Source organism: Zeugodacus cucurbitae, chromosome 2, assembly GCF_028554725.1.
Source record: "Zeugodacus cucurbitae isolate PBARC_wt_2022May chromosome 2, idZeuCucr1.2, whole genome shotgun sequence".
Taxonomy (NCBI): domain Eukaryota; kingdom Metazoa; phylum Arthropoda; class Insecta; order Diptera; family Tephritidae; genus Zeugodacus; species Zeugodacus cucurbitae.
Window position 1 is genome coordinate 46,423,390 of NC_071667.1, and position 19,808 is coordinate 46,443,197.

General features: G+C 36.7%; 2 protein-coding genes across 2 annotated transcripts in view; one reads left to right on the forward strand and one right to left on the reverse strand.

Annotated features, from left to right (window-relative positions):
* Positions 1–51: 51 nt before the first annotated feature.
* On the reverse strand, positions 52–5,616 carry Znf569_1 (uncharacterized). Its single transcript, XM_011184305.3, has 7 exons — positions 5,248–5,616; positions 4,151–4,637; positions 3,797–4,089; positions 3,267–3,724; positions 2,798–3,183; positions 2,026–2,737; positions 52–1,967 (listed from the first exon to the last, which is right to left on the reverse strand). Exons 2-7 carry the CDS (start codon positions 4,597–4,599, stop codon positions 348–350), a joined length of 3,918 nt encoding a protein of 1,305 aa, XP_011182607.2. The 5' UTR covers positions 4,600–4,637; positions 5,248–5,616; the 3' UTR covers positions 52–347.
* A 455-nt stretch (positions 5,617–6,071) lies between these two features.
* The window catches only part of LOC105212375 (uncharacterized), a 97,797-nt gene continuing 84,060 nt past the window's right edge, over positions 6,072–19,808 (forward strand). The window contains exon 1 of the mRNA XM_011184300.3: positions 6,072–8,248. The gene's annotated coding sequence lies outside the window, so the exon portion shown is untranslated. The remainder of the gene's footprint in view (positions 8,249–19,808) is intronic.

The window sequence follows — 19,808 nt, forward strand, 5'->3', positions numbered from 1 at the left end:
AACTAAAATACATTGTTTTAGCACTATTTTTAAATGGTAACAATAGCTTAGTTAAACGTAGCTAAATCTATGCTCATCTTTATTAATGACTTTGCGAATTAACGAATAAAATGATAAAACTTGTTAAAACTAAAGTTTACTACGAAATAAAATTGTTGCACAATTGTGAATGCAAAAGTGAGGCACACGCACAACGTGTTGTGCACGTACATATGTAGATATAAATTTCATAAATATTTAAAGAGTGAAGTGTGTTACTATTTCAAATAGCACGAGCGCAACGCTTATAGTGAGTCATTTCGCGCGTCCACTTACTATTCACACTGTAGCTAAGGCTTGAAACCTTTTTATATATGTATAGGCACGTGATCCAGCAGCTGTGCCCGATCTGGAAATACAGCCGAGCACATCTCACACTCGAAGTAGCGCACTTTGCGTTCCGGTTGTGTTGGTGTTGCCGGCGAGGTTGTCGGTACGGCTGACACCGCAGTTACGCCGTCCGTTGGCGAGAGTGAAGAGAAAGATGAATCGTTGGTGGTGCTCAGCGAACCACCGTAAGTGGAAGAATATGTAGTGGTTCTTTGGTTGATTAGGGAACTTTCTTTTTTCTCGCGTCGACTGTTCTTAGCTTGCTTACTTTTTGAATGACTGCTGCCATTGACAGATGTGGCACTACGCTTTTGATGACGTGCTGAACCGTTGGTATGCAGATCCGATTCAAATTCCAAATATTTTCTATTTATAGTGCCAATACGATTGCGTGCACTGCGTGCGTAACGACGTTCATTGCTGCTGCCGCTGCCACCACTTGCACTCACACCGACAGAGCCACTGACACCAACAACGATTTCACGTAAATCCGGTGATGTTGGTTCGATTTTGATCATATTATGTTGCTCATCTTCGAGAAATGGCGTGGAAGACTCGCTTATAAAGCGATGGCGCTCAGCACGATCACATTTCATAGGAGAACGCAAAATCTCTTCGAGATCGTTAACTATACTAGGGTTGAATTTTTCATAGGCTTCTTTGCGCAGCGATGAAGCGCCATCGAGGAACTGTGCGTCATAAAGGTCTACGTTTCTTGAGGAATTTGAGACATGTACATCGTATTGCAAACTATGTTGTTGGTGTGATGATTCATCGTGATTATTTTCCCCAATCTCTTCTTTGATTCGTGGGGGACTTGAACTAATCTGTTTGGGCAATTCAGTGGCAGGTGAAAGAATTTCATAGTCGTCGACAATCGAACGCCCGGTATGACGCAATAAATCCAAACCGTTTTGTTCTTTATGGGTTATAACGGTTTTCGAACGCTTTCGGCCAAATTCATTGTAAGTGGAAGACATTTTTTCCGTATGAATCATGCGTGGACGTGTCGCCTTCGAGGCCGATATTTTTTCGGTTCGTTTTCGCGCTTTGTTCGCATTATAGTTCTTGCTGATCTGTACCTCCTGGGTGCGCTGTGAACCGCCAGTATTAATATCATTGTCCGATTTGAACCGCGGTTTGCGTTCTTCTGCATCTAAGTGTGTGGCACCGCTGGCCGTAGAGCCTACCACGAGTGTGTCGATACTTTGCAAAGTATTCTCTAAATTCGATAGTAACGAATTGGAATTGATGAGCTTTGTCTGCCATAAGGTATCCGAGTTACTACCCGAATATTTATAACGCGGTTTCCTCGACTGTTCGACAAGCATATCATTATCTGGCAATATAACACCGTCTACGCCTTCTTTCATCAAGGAATTATTATTGATGCTGTCTTTGACTTTGCTACGTTTGGCTTTTGAAGATTTGGAGACCGGCATAGGATCTGCAATGCCTAAGAGGTCATCCACATTATCCATATCGAAGTCTGATATTTCGATATCACTTCCATTGCCATTTTGTTGGCTTTCCCTGCGCAGCCTTGCGATTTCATGCGGTTTCAACTTTCGCCGCCTCTTGTACTTACGAGGACCAGTCTGAAAGTCATAAAATTAATAAAGATAAAGTTAATTTTTTGTTTATTTTTTCGCTTACAATTGGTTGCCTCTGCATGGCAGTGTTCATATCACTGTGTTGTATCAGATGTTGCACGAGATCGCCAGATGACGACATTTCCATCGAACACACGCTGCAGTAGTATGTATTACGCTTTGCATCCAATCCAGAGTGATGAGATCGTATATGTTCGCGCAGCACAACACGTTGGTTGAATGCACGTGAGCACACCGAACAAGCGTAAGGTTTTTCGCCCGTGTGTATACGTTCGTGTTTACGCAATGTGCCGCCATCAGCAAACGCCTTCCAACAAAAGCGGCAACCATAAGGTCGCTCACCGGTGTGTATGCGCACATGTATTTGTTGCGAACTGCGCGAACCGAACGTTTTTCCGCATTCATTACAGGGAAATAGTTTACCTGAAGCATTAGTATGCGAGTGTCGATGGTTGGAGAGTGTACGGCCATCAGGGAATTCTTCTTGACATACGTCGCAAATTACCGACTTATCGCGATGTGACGCCATATGCCGTTTCAGACGTGCCTTGTTGTGAAAGTTCTTGCCACATTTTGAGCACGAGTGGCATTTTTCGCGTGAATGATCCCAGGCATGTTTTATTAAAGCTTTACGATCGCGGCATTCTTTGCCACAGAGTATACATGAGTTCGGCGTCATATCATGTGGATGCAATGACTGCAGATGACGTTTGATCGTCAACTCTTCGAAAAAGGTCTCGCCACAAAGAACACACCTGTTGAAAAACAATGCTTTAGTACATCTCTCAGATAAATAAATGCAAATATAAACATACTTATATGGTGGATAACGCGCATGTATTTCGGCGTGCGCTAGTAAATCTAAGGCCTCGGCAAAAGTTTCGCCACATGTGTTGCAACAATGGCGATCCTTATCATTATCGATACCACATTCGGCAGTCGTTTTTGTGTGTATTTTGGCGTGTCTGCGTAGCAAATCTTCTCTGTGAAATGACATACCACATTCGCTGCAGTAAAACTCCCCATACAAGCGTTCCGATTCAGATTCACTTTGTGTTTCTTCAGCTTCCGCTTCATCGGGGTCATACTCCGAATTACTATCTTCAAATTGATGAGTTTTCAGATGTTCCTGTAGACCAGCTGCATCCCAGAACATCTCGTTGCATTGGCTACACTCATGCGGGTGATCTTCACTATGATTCTAAGATTGCATACAAATTAAAAAAAAAAATTAACCGAAAACATAATTTATGAAGAAGTTGTTAATTAACAAATATCTCTTACCTTTGTATGGGCTAACATTGCCTTCTCTCGAGCAAATGCCAATCCACATTGCTGGCAAACAAATGGTTTACTTTCATCGATAACGGGAAAACTCTTTTGATGCGCTGGTGATTGATTTTGTGTAAATTTCACAACTGCGGTGGAGGCCTGTAATTGTTGACAGTCTTCAAAAGCACTCGACTGATTTTCTAAATTTGCCAACCCTACTGTGTCGTTTTCATGTGGCTCATTTAAACCATAACTTTCTTCTTTTGGTTTAATTCGACTAATACGGCCACGACCTATTGTCGTGGATGTTGAGGTAGATGAACTGTTCCCGCTAACATTATGCGGTTTTCGACTAGATTTCTCTCCACGTTGCAAGGAATTTATGTGTGTGGTCCAATCTTGCTCATAATAATGATCGTTAGGTTGTCGCATTTGCAGTTGCTGTTGTTCCTGCTCCACAAAGTTCATATCTAAAATGTGAAATATGAAATATTGATAAAAATATATCAGCTTCATGGTAGTGTTTTAAAGGCGGTACTAACATTCTGTTTCTAATTCAGGATCTGGTGCATCTGCATGTGCTTTAAGGTGATTTATTAGATCTGAACGACGGAAAAAACGGGAGCCACACAGTTTACACAAATGTGGTCGATCGTTCTGATGTGCAACTATATGATTCATCAAACTTGTCTTCTTACGAAATCGGCGGCTGCAAAAATCACATGGGTATGGACGTAGGGCAGTGTACTCATCTTGAACAGTCGGTAATGGCACCTCCATATCCAGTAAAACTTGTGAACCTGAGCAAATTATTTGGTCCGCTGGTATTTCCACGCTGAAAATATAAGAACAAAACCATTATATATCTCGCTAAACTTTAATTCAATTTAACACACCGCTCTTCGCCTTGATGTTGCACCCAATCGTCCGTTATTACTTCTTCTGTTACCATTTGCGGTGTAGTATCGACAAAACTATCCATAAATCCATTTCCAGCGTGTTGTAATACTTCTGAACAATCAATTTCATCTGAAGTCGCGACCACAACGGTACCATTATCAGCTGCAGTGGCGTCAATTATCTCTGTTACCATTTGGCCATCTCGCGCCATAAATATTAAGTTTTCGGCAGCTATTTGATCGATATCTACTTCATTTGGTACATTGTCGTCCTCATCATGACCAGAAACCAAGTGGTATGTCCCTCTACCCGCACCAGCTGCATCGTTGGCGAGAAGCTCATCTTCAGACGATATTTGTGGTTTTACAAGCAGTTGACCGTTGGATGTTTTAAGATCATCCTGGTCATCTTGTATCCATTGTATTTCAAAGGTTTGGCGGTCCATTACCCCTTTAATCTGTTATAACCACTTTATACTAAATTCTGTAATAACAGAAATAAACACACTGATTATAAACAAATTTAAATAAACTTATCCAGACCCCCACTAAGGTTTGCCAAAGTAAACTAAAAAATAAACCACGAGACAATTTCAACGTTGCCAATAATTTGAAACTAGTAAAACTTTTAACTAAATTTATTGTTATATTCTTAATTCGATGTGTTACGAAAGGAGCATGCAAGTTTTCATAATCCAATAATTACAGCAAACGGATATTTCATTGGAAATGTGTATGTTTCCAAATAAAACTTTTTAAAAATAATATTCGCCAACATCTAATTGTATTAAAATATATTCTCAATACATTCGGTAGCACTGCAAATTTTTCCAGTCCCAGTTAATTGTATCACTACAGTGCTCTCTTTCTACCCTTTCTCTTTTTAATTCTGCACTACATTATCGACAATGGCCGCCGTATATTTAAATCGAGTTGCATATCATTGCCCACCCAACACCACTAACAATATTCCAACTATATTTAATCGAACAAAAATTCCATTTCCAAACAATATTTACGAGGTTATGTCCGAATGAGGTTAAGGTAGTTTATTTATTTACTATTTACAAGCTAATTTGCCGCTTACAACGCACCGAAACAATAAAACAATCAAATGAAGTAACACTTGAAGAAACATTTGCTAGATCCAATAAATGTGGGCTGAACGAAGTCACACGCGATTACATCACAACGCAATAGATAAAATTTGGGCAAATTTTCACCGAATACAGTTACTAAATACACTGAAGATTTCACTTTGAGTTCTTGATTTAGTGCTGGCCTTAGACGATTTGTTTATTTATGAAAGCAATTAAACTTAGGTTTTCACTTTAAGCAATAAAAATGAGGAAAACTGAAATTCCTTCACACTCTGCAACCGCACAAAATTTCGACCATCTACTGCAATGCAATTTATTGAATACGCTAATTGCGGCGAGCGGTGATTACTTGATTGCGCTAACTGAAGAAGGTGGCACAATGCTGCCATATTGCACAGTAAAGGGGTTGGGTGAGAAAAGCACAGGTGTCTTTCGATTTTTATATATAAGTATTCATATATCAATTAATGAAACTTAAAAGATATATATATTTCGAAAATAACTAAATAATATTAATATAAACGCTGGAAATAAATAAAACAGTAATTTGTCTACGCATTGCTAAAGGAAAGAATTTGTGTATCAGATTCTGATATTGCAATATTATTTAACTATACAAATTACCATTCAGTATTCTAGTTATAAAAGCAAAAAAAATTGTTTAGTTATATTAGGTTTATTAATTGTGTTATCATATTACGTCGATAAGAGTGTGTCACGGTTCTTGTCTCAGCTATTTTGGAAACCGTTACGTGTTTTCGGAAATAAACTGTTAATTTTCCAGTTGAAGTGTATAAATTGAGTTATGCGGTTAAAGCGAACCTGATTAAAATAAAAACCAAGAAGACCATTGGAAGCACTAAGGCGCTTGGAGAATAATTTGTAATTTATACAAACTAGTTGAGCGGTTCAGATATCGCTGATTTGAATCTGTGATGGTTGACTTTACAATGGACTATCTATTTTAATCTGATTATTGCAAGGGAATGTTAAAAATTTTGTTGAAAACAAATCACAATGTCACTATATCTGTATATCATTGAGGTTGCTCTTCGACTTCGTATATGTATGTATGTATTTAAACGGTGTCTACCCGTTTACGTGATTATAGCCGAATAAATAATAGTACGCCATTGGCCTCTTCCTCGGCTTCCACCAGCGGGTGCTGCATCGTAAACTTTCAAATATTGAGTGCTTTCGTCCACTCGGACAACATGACCTAACCAGTAACCGCTGTATTTTTATTCGCTGAACTATGTCTATGTCGTCGTATAACTCGTTCCATCGTCTGCGGTATTCACCGTTGGCAATGTTCAAAGAAGCATAAAAATTTCGCAAAACCTTTTTCTCAAAAACTTTTAGAGTCGTCTCATTGGATGTAGACATCGTCTACGCTTCCGCAACATTGAGCAAATCGGTTTGGCTTTAATTCGTCGAAAGAGGACTTTACTTTTCAATTGGCTACTCAGTCCAAAGAAGTAAGCCTGACGTTGTTGTTTGTATAAATGTTGGATTAAAAATGGATGAAACTATCTACAACTGCAAATTATGACTGTCAATGGAGCAACATCACAGGTGAAATGTGAAAGCTCATTACCAAATCGCACTATAAACGGTATATATACATACATATGTATGTAGTTACAAAATTCAAAACACCAGCACAATATATGATATAACCGCCAACGTGCTTCACTTCATTCCATATTTTCACATGGACCTGATAAACTCCACTGACCCCAAGTTGAACAGATGATAAAGTTGTTTCGCAAATATTTTCGCTCCGCATAGATCACCTCTTTGTTCTTCCGCTTTGATGCAAAAGAATGCGGTCAACTCCAAATGCCAATGCGTCAAGAATTAGGAACGCTGACGACTTTCGCACAATGCACGAGCTGCCCCATACAAGAGTAGTACTTGGACGGCTAACGCAATGCTTCAAGAAGTGGAGGGCTTGGCACGCTTGGAACTGCTGTTGTATGTGCTTACATACATACATATGTAGCAGATCGGCAACATCTTTGCAATTTATCTGCTCAGAACCGTAGAGGAAGAGCATAAGCGTTTTCGCATATCGCACTCTCAAGCAGTTATAACAAGCACACGACATCGCCAGCAACATCGGCGATATGGCCGAGTGAGCAATCGTGTGCGAAAGGCGCGCGCGCGAAGAGAGTGCGCGATTGGCAACGCCATATTGAGATAGTGATCGCCAAGCGCTGCGGCGGCATTGGCGAACAGTAAGCAACGAACAATGTGAGTAGTGGGCCTCGAAAAGCAGAAGCCAATTCGAAAATTGAAAAAAAAAACAAACGAGCGTCGCAAATAAACCAAATTCAAATACAAATTCAAATGGAAATCAAAACAACAAAAGCGCACACGCATAGCGGGCGGCAAGCGGTTGGTTGGGCAATGAAAGCTACAAAACATTGCATTCGAAATTGAGAAGCGCCATGTGAAGTGCGGAGGTGGCAAGGTGTTTGATTAGCCAGCTATTGAGCGCCCCCAAAATAATACTCACAGCGTGTGCTCCAAAACTTTTTTCGCCCAAATACGCTCCGCGCTGACGCTGAGCTATTTTCATTTTCGTTTTGGCGACGAGTAAACAGTTCGGCGTGAACTGTTTTGTGCTTGTGGCGGGCGTGATTGAATTCTGATTTTTTGAAATTAAATCAAAGTTCATGCGAGTATTTAGCGAAAATATGTTTTCGTAAGTTTTCGGAATAAACAAATCAAACACGAAACACGACTTTAAAAAGTGACATACTAGAGAGTATGCACAGTAAAGAGCTTTCACAGGCGAAAAGGGACTATTTTCCCTGCTTTTCTTAAAACAGTGACGAGTGTGTGGAAAACATTGTGCCCACGGGATTTACAAAAAAGAAAAAAAAACAAATGTAGTGCAAATTATACGTGAAACGAAGCATGAAGAAACAAGCATAAATGCTCACAGCCGAAATAGAATGTGTCTATTTTATGGGTAAACAAAAAAGAGGTGCGTGTGACTAGAGAATTTTTTCAAAAGAAACACTAATTAAAGTATGTTTTACGATAATTGTTGTAAGAAAGTTAGTGTATATGTATGCATGTATATCATGAAGCAAATGTCTTCTACACTAATTATAATAATTTAATCATGTTTTTCCAAAATTACAAAAAAAATTTAAGTGCAATATGCTACAACTAATATATTGGTATAAAAATCTGAATTAATGATTAATCAATTCTCGGGAATATTTATAAAGTATCCCATCCCACCTACGATATAAAGGAAATCAAACATGCAAATGCACTAAATTGAAAATAAAGCAATCGATTTGAAAATATTCGATTATTTTAGAAAATCTTGCTAATCATTTTCAGTTAAATAATGAACCGAGCGTTCAAGATTCTGCTTATTAATAATAGTGTTTAATATTGATATCATGGTCAGGGGTTTTATCTGATAAAAATAGTGTTTGAAATCGAACATATAAATAGCGGGCCATTCAATCTCTATTGGTAATATATAATATATGAAAATATATTATGTATGTATGCATATAAAATTGTGTAGTAAATGGTAATGGTATGTACTAATACATTTTGAATAATAAATAAGTATCTCTTCTAAGTTTCTTATACAGTTCTACTACAATTTATTGATATATGTAGTTTCATTAAGATAACACACAATTTGACACATATATTCGGCATAAAGTCCAATAGGAAAACGAAAATCATTATATAAAGTATATGGGGCCTATGTTAATTCCTGAATCGATTTCACTCTTTTTCACCATCTACAGACATTATATACAAGATTATATCCACCCTTAATTTGGCTGATATTTTACATATTAACCGATTTATAAACTATTAAGCCCTTTGTACTTTTGAAAATCCTATAATTAGCTATATGAGAGCTAGGGGAAGTTATGGCCCGATTTTAACCATTTTTGGTACAGAGACACATTATTAGAAGAAAAAGATTCCTTCTGAATTAAATTAAGATATCTGAGATATATACCGATGTTTACAGTGAAAAAATACCCTAAGGCACAGAGTTCTTCATATTCGATATGGGACATTGAAAAGTTATGGTCCGATTTCGACAATTTTTTCACAAGTTGTATCACAGATCACATACAGTATTTGTGTAAAGTTTATTCCATAATCTTCACCAATTCCTTCTGTATATATTATAAAGTGAAGGAATGAGATGGAATTCAAAATTGAGTTATATGGGAAGTAGTCGTGGTTGTGAATCGATTTCATCCATTTTCCACACGTGTCATCAGGTCAGTCAAGAATATTTGATTGAAATCAATAAGTGGGCGGCGCCACGCCCATTTTCCCTTTTTTTTTAAATCTAAGTGCAGCTACCTTCTGCTATTTCTTTTACTTTTAGTAATTTTCAACGTCAAAATATGCCCCTGCCAAGTGTGAACCTTTGTACCAAATTTTACTTTTATAACTTTATTTATGGCTTAGTTATGACACTTTGTATGTATTCGGTATGTTTCGTGATTTTGTGGGCGTGTCAGTGGACCGATTTCGCCTCTCTCACGGTCCCAATGAACATCTGTACCTCCGGATTTCAACTCGTCTCGTCATCCTGATCATTTTGATCTCGTCATCCTGATATTTAGAACGTTGGCTCCATTGTCCATCCATCTGTCTAGTCAATCGTTTGGTCAAGCGACAACTTAATTTAGATATCTTAATAAAACTTGCCACACTTAAGCCTTGGTACTATGTATGAGAAGGTTGGTATTGTAGATGGTCACAATCGGACTGCTTCAGCGATTAAAAAATGCAGTTAAAGAAAAAAGCTACAAATTAAACTATAAAATGAATTACGGTACGGAAGGGTATCTGTCGAAAAAAAAATTGTTGGTAAATTGACGAGATTACAGCTCAAAAGAGTTTTTTTGTAAAGTTTGCTTCAAAATAAGTAAAGTTATTGTAAAAATAGTAGAGAAGAGCTTCACTCAAAAAATGGCGTCTTTGACCTATGTGATCCAAATAGGGCGCATATTATTATTTTGACATTCTTATGTTGCAATAAACGAAATTATTACATATTACATAATGAAAAAAAAATGGAAAAATTTCTGCTTATTAATTTAACGTACACTTTATAAACAGTAGCTCGTGGCCCGGTCACTATTATGTTGAAATATGTTGCTGGGTGCTGAAATCACGTAGTCCGTTACCAATTTCTTCCTTAACCTGTAACTCCACCCAAGCTCCTCAGACCTTTTGACTTATTCGGCTTAAGAATTTAGCGTTGATTGCCAAAGCGAAAAGAGTTATCTAGCTGCCATATATTAAAGTTAGAGCTCTCTAAATGCCCCATAGCCACACTGAGTTTTTAATACAATGTTCTAAAAAAAAATAAACGTACTTCGAAAATGTTTCTAGTGAATAATAGAACTTGAGTATAACATACCTATTTGTGTGTATGTACAGCCTTGGCCAAAAGTATTAGGCACCCCATTAAAATACAAGTATTCTCAAATGTGGCTATCAAAGTTACCACTTCTTTTTGTAAATGTCTTACATGGGTGTTTAACTGTTGATTAAACGAATAAATTTTGTAATATTAAAAGTATTAAAAAAAAAATTAAGCTAAAACTAAAAATTGTCATTTTTAAGAAATTCATAAAATATTTTGTAATATATTTTTTTTAATGTTATTATCACTAATTCATTGTATTTTCACTGTTTTACTAATAAAACTTGATTATTTCACTTGTTAAAACAAAAAATTCCGTAATTAGTGGGGTGCCTAATACTTTTGGCCAAGGCTGTACACTCAAGGCCTAGAGAAAACTGTGGGCAAATTTCAATCACTTTTGGATCAGAGTTCTACAGATTGGAGAGGAGTAATCAAAAATTCCCGTTGTTTTTTGAATACACCTCGTATATACATAAATTCATATGTATATAAAAAACTTAATATTTGATTTATTTTCTATAGCAAATAAAAACGTTGTTCCCATAAACAAGAATTAGAGGGCAGAAACGATTTACATTTGTAAAAAATGCAAATCAGAATTAATGTAGAATGTAAGCTGCTGGATACACCTTTGCATATGAAATCAGTACTTTGACAGAAGCGACATAAAACGTCAGCTGTCGATCACAATCAATTGAATATTTAGCCAAATGTCGAATATATACACACACACATACATTCATATATTGGAGCAGAAAAGAGCACAAGTGGACAAAATGTTCAGATATGAGCTTAGCAAAACCGCAAAATATATATATGTACCTACATACTCACATTGTAAATTTATATGGGCGAAATTAAAAAAAAAAAAACAAACGAAATCACAAACGCAATTACTGAACTTGCGAAAATAAAATCGGTGTTGCGAGTGAAGAAGAATCTGTGTACCAAAATCATCACGCGACGCGCATACGCAATGGGCGACACGCAAAAATCTATGCAAGTGTAGTTACATACTTACATATGCGTACATTTGTTTGTAAGAAGGTGTGTGCAGGCATCCTCTAGAAGCTAGTCGAGCAGCCAGCCAACCAGCTACACAAGTGCGCATGCAAATGATCCGGCGTCGTGGCGGGCGTTCCACAGCGTTCATGCCGCCAATGCCGTTGACGGCGCACTTTCCACCGTTGGAATGCGAATACGCTTTGTTGTCGTTGTTGTTGCGCATGTATAGCGTAGACGCGTAGTTGCAAAACAAATATTCTACGGCTAATGTCTTGTTAATCCACATGTTTTCGTCACCATCAACACAATACGCATAGCCGCTAATGTAACAATAATAACAACAACAACATTTACAAATTCACAAATAACTATAAAAAAGAGACAATAATGTTAATAGTGGCAAATGCTTGCATATCGCACATGCCACATACTCGTACATATCAATATGTCTACACTTATAGGTTTGTATGTGTGTATGTATGTGTGTATGTACATCGATATGATTTTAGTATTTTTATTACCTTTTTGTTTCCATTTATCGATTTGGCGACACATAATTAATATTCCAAGCATTCGCTTGAGTATGCGATGCCCAGCGTGCTGTGCTGGCTTGTTGGCAAATTGTTTGGCGATGCGACTTACAAGCAGACATATGTACATACATACACGTATATAGATTTTTGTTATTGTCGTAGTTTTATATTTCTGCTACTGTTTGAATTTTTCTTCGTTGTTTACCATATTAGCTGTTATTGACTGTGTAGTGGGTGTACCAAGAGGTCAAAGCGCTGAAGTTTAAGGCATATACTAGCGGTATTTTTAAGGAGAATATGCAAATTCGGAAACTAAGACTAATTTATGCTGGCCCAAAAGTTCTGTTTAAATTCATAATTTCGATCTTCTGTATTTCATCCACCATCCACGTTGAAGACCCCTGTAATTTAATTCGCACGCACACATTCCAGACATTGAGCTTCTGTTCGAGTACTTTGAGCCCTTGACGCAATAGCGTCGCTGAAGTCGAAGTAAACCGCATAGTTACGGACTTTAAACATTGCTTCAGCTTTCTTTTTAATACAGACTAGTGATTTCTAGTTATTGATTTGGCAACTTATCGTTCTGGCGCTCTCTTTGTGGCATTTTTACACAAAATTGCAATGGATGAATTATTTCATGTGAAATGCATACAGTATCGCATGCATACTTCCACGGAAATTGTATTGAGCGCTTTCTAAAATAAATAAAGCAAAATTTATTTTTATATTCATGGAAACATTCAGCTCCAAAAATTGCTTCACTCCCTTCTGTTTGTTCTATATGGGATTTTGTCGAAAAATATATTTGTTGGTCGCACAGATAAAGAAACACTTGTTAAATGCAGGGGCAGCCAAACTAGTATTCCTACTAGACCCTGGAAGAATCGCAAACACAGGATTAGTACTCAAATATCTCTACTTTCTATAGAAGTAAAGACCCAAGGCACTAATAACAGCCAACTTTCACTAAAAACACAAGCAAATTATCGAAATGGCATCTAAAAAGATCACAGTAGTACTACAGTACATACCGTCTTAACGTTTTCAACCACATTCACTATGATAAACTGTCCGAATAGCATTTGACTGATCGAAAGCATTACAGGCGGTTAGTCAAGCTGTGGCAATAGATTACATATATTGAGGAACTCATTACCACCGATTTTGGTAGCCATAAGTTAAGTATGTATAACCATTGAAACTCCCACCACAAATAAAGGGATCGTTGTGGATATAGATTCGAAACAGGAAACTAGCCCTAAGTACTAAGAGATGTCAAGAAGAAGATCATTCATATGAAGTTATCAGGGTAGATTCGTAATGTTAAACAAAAATTCTTCAGATATTCACTGACCCAATGTGATTAAAATTATCAAAATAAATAATTTTCGACTCACAGTTTCACAGTTGTGAAACGTCAAACCATTTCGTACCAGTCAACTACCGAAGTGGGGTGGATCGACAACGGCTAAACAATAGAAAATAAGTAAGTCTACGAAATACCAACTTCAGTCTAAAACCATGTTAAGAACTGAGTATAAACAAGTAAAGAAAGGCTAAGTTCGGGTACAACCGAACGTTTTATACTCTCTCAATTTATTGATATAGTTTTATTAAGATAACACACAATTTATCCCATATATTCGGCATAAAGTCCAATAGAATATAAGGTATATGGGATCTAGGGGAAGTTATGACACGTTTTTCTTATAATTTTTGGTACAGATTCCGCTATCTCCATTGGTTCCTAATGTATATATTATAAAGTGAACGAATCAGTTGGAACTCAAAACTGAGTTATATGATGACGATTTCTCCCATTTTTCATCCGTGTTATCAGGGTGTCAAGAAATATCAGAGTGTCAAGAAAAATTATATACCGAATTTCATTGAAATAGGTCGAGTAGTTTCTGAGATATGGTTTTTGACCCGTAATTGGGCTACGCAACGCCCATTTTCCATTTTTTTTTAATCTGAGTGCGGCTACCTTCTGCTATTTCTTTTACTTTTAGTAATTTTCAACATAACCTTTGTATGGGTGGTGGGCGTGGTGATTATCCGATTTTAACTATTTTACCGTGTGTGGTGAGGTAACAAAGGAAACCGACTGCAGAAAGTTTTGTTTATATATAATAGCTTTATTGTTTTGCGAGATATATACAAAAAAACTTTTTTTCGGGCGTAGACACGCCCACTTCGAAACATCCAAATATGCCTAGTGTGAACCTTTATACCGAATTTTACTTTTATAACTTTATTTATGCCTTAGTTATGACACTTTATGTGTTTCCGGGTTTTCGCCATTTTGTGGGCGTGGCAGTGGTCCGATTTCGTCCATTTTCAATACTTCTTATGGTACCGAGAAACACGTGTACCAAGTTTCATTAAGATGTCTCCATTTTTACTCAAGTTATCGCTTGCACAGATGGACAAACAGACATCCGGATTTCAAATCTACTCGTCACCCTGATCACATTGGTATACATAACTCCATATCTTACAAGATAAGTTTTAGGTGTTACAAAGAACCGTGTGAACAAAACTATTATTCTCTCTTAGCAACTTTGTTGCGAGAGTATAAAAATAAGGTTTGTAATAGTATTAGATAATTTCTAATTGTTTTCCTTAAGCTATGTATTTATAGCAGGTTGTTGTCTTCTAAAACTGCTATACTTGGTTCCAACAGTAAATGCTGGCTAATCATAAGTGGTAGCTCTTAAACAGCAGAACTTCAATTCTCATTGTTGTTAAAGTAAGATTTTATGCATCTAACTTTGAACTACTCATTTAAATTGTATACTAACTTTATTCCACTGATCTCTTCAATCGAACATTTCGCCGATTTCGGTTTCTTTTTACTTAGTATTTCGAAGAAGATTATACGAAAATATTTTATACATCCAACTACAGGAATCTCTTAATAGCATTCTAATTATTTTTACTTTAAAAAAATAGAAATTGCAAAGTTCAAAATTCGCATCAATAATGCATGCGCCATGGTCATTCCGGGATTGCGTCAAATTTTTAAATAAATTACTTTCTAATAAAATATGTTCATATGTATGTTTATAAGAGCACTTATATTCTTAAACTGGCCCATGCAACTACGTAAGAACATCTGAAACATTCAAAAACAAAATTAGCTATCGTTCACGTCATGTTTTTAAAAACGAATACTCTTTCAAATATATTTAGTAGGCAATATGTATATTTTTGGCACTCATCAGAAGTGCTCCACTATTCCATTAAATCTTGGTAGCAGCGGAAAAATGAAAGAAATCAGTCAAGTGCATATAAGGGGCAATGAACACAATAAATTCGTAAAAATTCATAAAAGTTTAGTTTAAAAATATTTGGTTGACGACATGAAATTATTAAAATACACAAGAATTGGTTTAAAAAATGTGCTGTACTAGATTAGACCTTAAGAGAGCAGAGAGCGTATCTAAATAACAGACGTTCCTAAATTGGGTTAGCCATTCGAAACTAAGCTAACATAAAATATTGCTTAGAATTAGACATGCAACATTTTGTTATGGCATATACATACATATATGTAGAAATAGCAGCGATTAGATAATATAATATATAATTAAAACCAAATTAAGCAAAAGCTATTGAATTAGCTGACATCAATAGTCATTCACAATGCAAAATCCTATTATTGTCGCCAGGACAAGTATACCAGCAACTATACTGCAGTAGCCTAACATAATAGGAGAGTAATTTTTAAATTAATTTATTAAATAAACTTCTTGTGGATCATCAGCTATCTAGTATCTATCATAGTGTCAAAATAGGGTCAGTTCGACCAACGATTGGTCTTTTGCCATAAAATAACACATTCTTGGCGATTTCTTTCCACAGACCAATCTGCACTGTACACTTGATCACAAAACTTTGGGATAGTACATAGGTCAACTTCATTTGATGTTTATCAAAAATAGTTTTGTGGGTGTTGTTTGCCTCTGTAACTCTCTTGACATGCACTCCGGTTTATGTCGAAGAATAAAGCTTTATTTTCATTTAAAAGAATGTTGTTTCATCGTTAGGCCAAAGCCTCTTCAGCACTTGCTGCATGTGGATATTACTTATGATCTATTAAATTCTTTGCTTTGTGATATCCTATTCATTTCTTGCAAATTCTCATATATTCTTGTGTTCAATCCCTGAAAGGCATAAGCAAAAGTATAGAGAAATGTGGCAAGTGAAAAAACAAAAATCCATTGCATGTTTAAAATTTCGTTCCACAAAACAGCTGTGAAGCGAAAACGAAAGTGTATAAAATCAAATGCTACAACCAGTCTGGGTACTTAACATATTTTACGATTGTTACACACGAAAATTCGATACAGCACTGCATCAAAGTGAAATGAAGCGTTTGTATTAAAGTTGGCAGTATAAAAATTTCACGAACAGCGACGAACAATGTGTACTACAGCGAAACAAGTATAAACAGACACTCAAATTTGCATGCCATGTTCAGTGTACAGAAGAGCACAGCCACGAACGATCAAAGTACTTCTCGCTGCATTTGATGTGGCCATAATAATGCAATACATTGTCACAGAATTGGTGAAAATAAAAATTCAAATGCCGCAAACGAAAATTGAAGCATCGACACTCATCAAAATTTGTGCGGTAACCATGTGTAATGCGTTTGGAATGCCCACGCAATGTGAGTGTGCCAAATAAATATTTTACATACTCATGCACAATCACATCTCATAAACGCTATGAATTTATTTCAAACGTTGCGTAAACATCAATATTGTTGCCAAAAATTAACTGAGGCTTTTTCCAATATTCGTAACGCGCACGAAACATATTCGACGCTGCAAGGCATACATGGCGTATGAGTAATCTGCCACTGAACGTCTGCACGTTGGCACAAGACTGATGATTTCGAGTTCAAAAATATGTTTAACTTTCAAGTGCTTAGTGTTACAAGAGTTATTGTAACAAAGCTTGGAATCATACACGTTGAAATTAAGGGTGATCTACTTCGAGGTTCCCTACTTAAAAAAACAGAAAATTCAAATTGGGGAATGTTTATTAACATTCGAAAGAATATTCTTTGACGTTTATTTTTTAAAGATTATCTCTTTCAAATATTGGCCGCGGCTACGTCTCACATGGTCCATCCGTCGAGTCAAATTTTCGATGATGTCTAATGATGTAATATAACACGATCATGGTGGTAAACGACCGGCCCAAAACGTGAGATTATCTGCTCACCGAAGTGTTCTCCTAATAAATCCATTGATTGAAGCGATGTGTGGGAAGTGTCGATGATTCCATCGGCCCACAATCCACATCAAACCGTTGTTGACCGTTTCTATTCGGTCGAATATTATTCAATAATGAATGCTGGGTCTCAAGATGGGTGATGGTGTTGCGAATAGTACGCTCAGTAGGCCGATTATGTTGATCGAAGCGCGAAACACATTCATTACAGAACGTAAATTTTAGTAATAAAGTGGAATATTTGCTTACGACAAGAAAGGTATTTATATTCACAGGCAGCCAAACGGCTTTAAAATAATTCAAGTATCTAAGGGTTTCTTCGAAGTTGGTGAAGGAATGCCTTGAGCTGTTACTTGAACTATCTTATTATATTACGATAAATCTGCAATGATTTCCAGGACATTCCGATATTTCCGGTAACTGTGAACGTGACCACGTTACAATTAGAACCCGATAAAGAGGGAATTACCTTTGGCTACTTGTAAACACCTAATCGAAAAATATGTCATAGAGTTAGCACAGTCACAGTGGAAACAATCCCTGACTTGCTCAAACACAACACAACACCACAAACGTGGCCTGAATGGAATATGAAAATGAAAATTCAAAAGGACGATACAAGAACTCTGGCAGGAGTTCTAACGGGACACTGTTTGATTGGTAGACATGCAAGGCTTTATATTGGAAAAGAATCGCAACTATCGGTCGTGGTTTCCTCGACGATATCTCGGAAGTTGCACAGTTAATACTTTTTGATATATTTCATTTCATCAAGATCACTTAGTCTTTCAATGAGGACATGGTGATGCGACTTACAAGCAGACATATGTACATACATACACGTATATAGATTTTTGTTATTGTCGTAGTTTTATATTTCTGCTACTGTTTGAATTTTTCTTCGTTGTTTACCATATTAGCTGTTATTGACTGTGTAGTGGGTGTACCAAGAGGTCAAAGCGCTGAAGTTTAAGGCATATACTAGCGGTATTTTTAAGGAGAATATGCAAATTCGGAAACTAAGACTAATTTATGCTGGCCCAAAAGTTCTGTTTAAATTCATAATTTCGATCTTCTGTATTTCATCCACCATCCACGTTGAAGACCCCTGTAATTTAATTCGCACGCACACATTCCAGACATTGAGCTTCTGTTCGAGTACTTTGAGCCCTTGACGCAATAGCGTCGCTGAAGTCGAAGTAAACCGCATAGTTACGGACTTTAAACATTGCTTCAGCTTTCTTTTTAATACAGACTAGTGATTTCTAGTTATTGATTTGGCAACTTATCGTTCTGGCGCTCTCTTTGTGGCATTTTTACACAAAATTGCAATGGATGAATTATTTCATGTGAAATGCATACAGTATCGCATGCATACTTCCACGGAAATTGTATTGAGCGCTTTCTAAAATAAATAAAGCAAAATTTATTTTTATATTCATGGAAACATTCAGCTCCAAAAATTGCTTCACTCCCTTCTGTTTGTTCTATATGGGATTTTGTCGAAAAATATATTTGTTGGTCGCACAGATAAAGAAACACTTGTTAAATGCAGGGGCAGCCAAACTAGTATTCCTACTAGACCCTGGAAGAATCGCAAACACAGGATTAGTACTCAAATATCTCTACTTTCTATAGAAGTAAAGACCCAAGGCACTAATAACAGCCAACTTTCACTAAAAACACAAGCAAATTATCGAAATGGCATCTAAAAAGATCACAGTAGTACTACAGTACATACCGTCTTAACGTTTTCAACCACATTCACTATGATAAACTGTCCGAATAGCATTTGACTGATCGAAAGCATTACAGGCGGTTAGTCAAGCTGTGGCAATAGATTACATATATTGAGGAACTCATTACCACCGATTTTGGTAGCCATAAGTTAAGTATGTATAACCATTGAAACTCCCACCACAAATAAAGGGATCGTTGTGGATATAGATTCGAAACAGGAAACTAGCCCTAAGTACTAAGAGATGTCAAGAAGAAGATCATTCATATGAAGTTATCAGGGTAGATTCGTAATGTTAAACAAAAATTCTTCAGATATTCACTGACCCAATGTGATTAAAATTATCAAAATAAATAATTTTCGACTCACAGTTTCACAGTTGTGAAACGTCAAACCATTTCGTACCAGTCAACTACCGAAGTGGGGTGGATCGACAACGGCTAAACAATAGAAAATAAGTAAGTCTACGAAATACCAACTTCAGTCTAAAACCATGTTAAGAACTGAGTATAAACAAGTAAAGAAAGGCTAAGTTCGGGTACAACCGAACGTTTTATACTCTCTCAATTTATTGATATAGTTTTAT

Coding starts and splice junctions, on each gene's coding strand:
- Znf569_1 (XM_011184305.3), bottom strand. CDS start 4,599: ATGGACCGCCAAACCTTTGAAATACAATGGATACAAGATGACCAGGAT. Junction 3,725..3,796: donor TCCTGAATTAGAAACAGAAT/GTTAGTACCGCC, acceptor TTCACATTTTAG/ATATGAACTTTGTGGAGCAG. Junction 2,738..2,797: donor GCGCGTTATCCACCATATAA/GTATGTTTATAT, acceptor GTTTTTCAACAG/GTGTGTTCTTTGTGGCGAGA.